The sequence below is a fragment of the Chanodichthys erythropterus genome, chromosome 12 (genome assembly GCF_024489055.1).
Source record: "Chanodichthys erythropterus isolate Z2021 chromosome 12, ASM2448905v1, whole genome shotgun sequence".
Lineage (NCBI taxonomy): Eukaryota > Metazoa > Chordata > Actinopteri > Cypriniformes > Xenocyprididae > Chanodichthys > Chanodichthys erythropterus.
Genome location: NC_090232.1, coordinates 37,863,364 through 37,865,822, shown reverse-complemented (window position 1 = coordinate 37,865,822; position 2,459 = coordinate 37,863,364). Strand labels below are relative to the sequence as shown.

At 39.9% G+C, this 2,459-nt stretch overlaps 1 protein-coding gene across 1 annotated transcript; it reads right to left on the bottom strand.

Moving 5' to 3' along the window:
- On the bottom strand, window positions 1-1,285 carry lipt1 (lipoyltransferase 1). The gene has a single exon (XM_067404771.1). It carries the CDS (start codon window positions 1,118-1,120, stop codon window positions 2-4), a length of 1,119 nt encoding a protein of 372 aa, XP_067260872.1. The 5' UTR covers window positions 1,121-1,285; the 3' UTR covers window position 1.
- Window positions 1,286-2,459: the final 1,174 nt, after the last annotated feature.

The window sequence follows — 2,459 nt, the reverse complement described above, 5'->3', positions numbered from 1 at the left end:
TTCACATTACTGACAGCACACCTTCACACAATCTATGAATCTTCTCAGCAACATCAGCGGTCACCGAACGGGTTCTCATGAACGCCGCCACCAGCACTGCAGCTTCCTCGGGACAGTATCTGCTGCCGTGGAGAGTCGACGTTAACTCCTTCACCATCTCCGGAGGAAGCCAGTCTTCAGGGATTTCCAAAGCACATTGTTCTACAGTACCATTCTTGATGTCCATGTCAAGCTTAACATCAACATCATCTATAACTAAAGACGTGCAAACACTGAATTTGGGAGTTTTGCCATAAATCCACTCCCACATCTGAATATCCTGTGTCATTTTATGAATGCCAGGCATAAGAGCTTCATGAGTGGGGTCAACTGAGATGACTGGGCTATCAAAGCCAAATTCAGTATTGTACCAGGAAGCAATAGCCTCCATGATAGTGTCGTAGTCCAGAGTGGGATCCACATCCGCAAGGTTCTTGACAGGGGAAGGAATGCTTGGGGTAGCGTTGCTCTTGATGGCTTCGGAAGCGTTACTCTTCAGAACCGAGGACAATACTGACCGATCCACAGAACACAGTAACGTACAGTGATGATAAGCTGAGCTTCTGCCTATTTTCGCAGCAGTGCCTGAAATCTTGTAATGCCCATTCAACAAAATATCAAATCTGTCTGTTGCAGCAACATCTAGATCTGGTCTCAGTGCTTTTAATGCACTAGTAACGACTTTGAGATTTCTGGGACGGTCATATTTCTTCTTGGAGGTGAAGAAGGTCATGTTGATGTTCCCAAAATCATGGAAAACCGTCCCTCCTCCACTGCGACGTCTCGCTAGCGGGATCCCCAAGCGCCTCATCAAGGGAAGGTTACACTCCTGCCAGGGGTTTTGATGTCTGCCTATGACCACCACAGGGGAATTTCTCCACAATAACAATACGCTTCTGTTTTGCAGATCCACGTGATCGTGAATCCAGTCTTCTAAGGCCAGGTTCTCATATATGCCAGCTGACGCAGATTTTAGGATGATACCCGCTTTTCCCGTTTCATCGAAGTAGGTTGACAAAGTGCTTTTGAGTCGAGCTGACCCAGAGAGGACACATGCCCTGTTTGACAGTCTCAGAATCATCGCTTTAATCCCTCGAAATGTTGGTAAAGCTCTAATGCATTAGAGATTATTCGTTTCTGAGGTGTGTAGCGAATACTTTCGGGATCATATCGTATGTCAAAAAGTGACTGCACAGTTCATGTGTACCGATATTCCCATGCCTGCAGCAGAGGCATGTCAACATGAACAACCGGGTCACAGGATCACGTTTCCTTACAAATCAAAATAAAAGTCCTGCACGACGAAATTGATTGATAAAAGACTAGAATATTTAAAGCATGTAATGTTAAGTAAATAAAAAGAATATGTCAATAATAATATAAACGCTTGTATTAATGTATTCATCACAAATATGCACTCGTGAAGATCTTTTATTTTGACATGTTCTAGAGGCAGGCGTCTGGGGCCAGTTGTTCAAAGTGTTTAATCTGGATCAGAATGATCTGGATTTGGAAATCCCATGTTTTGATATCCAGGATCAGGTAATCCATTTTACTTTCGTGCTGGTTTTTCAAAGCAAAATTGGATTGGATCACCCTGATCCAGATTTTTCAGATTTCCAAATCTGGATTATGGAGCCCCTGAAGGGACATGGTGAGATGTGATGGGTTGAAAAAAAAAAAAAACGTTTCAATGAAAAGTTCCGCTCGCAAAGAACTTTTAACTTGTTCCTCTCTTATGATTGTGCCAATGTAGTTTACAAACAGTGAAAAAAAAAAAAAAATCTGAATCAATATAATATTTTTGTTTGATATTTACAGCTGTTTGGGGATTATTTTATGGCACCAAAATGTCTTTTTCACTTTACAGTAGGTTACCGAAAGACTAAATATGCTAAATAGGCCAGCCAGGTGCCTCCAAAAGCCTATCTAATGTCTACTTCTAATTAAACTGATCAAGAGCAAAATAAAATATGTGTGTTTATGTATATTACATGATAAAATGTTGTATTTTTTGACCAGTTTTAAAGTTTTAGTACATTTTTGTTCCTGAAATCCACCCTTCTGATGGGATCAGTATAATCCAGATTTTTTGGATCAAATAAAAAGTTTTGAACAACACAAACTGATGATTTGATCCGGATGATCAAAACCAAGATTGGATTTTGTGATCTAGTCTGATTTCAGAATCCTTTTTTCCTTTTGAACAACCCCTTTTCAAGATTTGATCCAATCCGATAGCCAAAATCCAATCAGATTACTTAACCTTGTTGGTCAAAGTTGGTCACATGTTTTAGGAGGTTGTTGTTGTATTTTATTTCCATCAAACTTTTGGCTACAAACATGAAACCACTGTCTCACTTTACCTCCAAAAAAAAAAAAATAATAATAATAAATAAATCTCAAGTAGAATAAGTGCA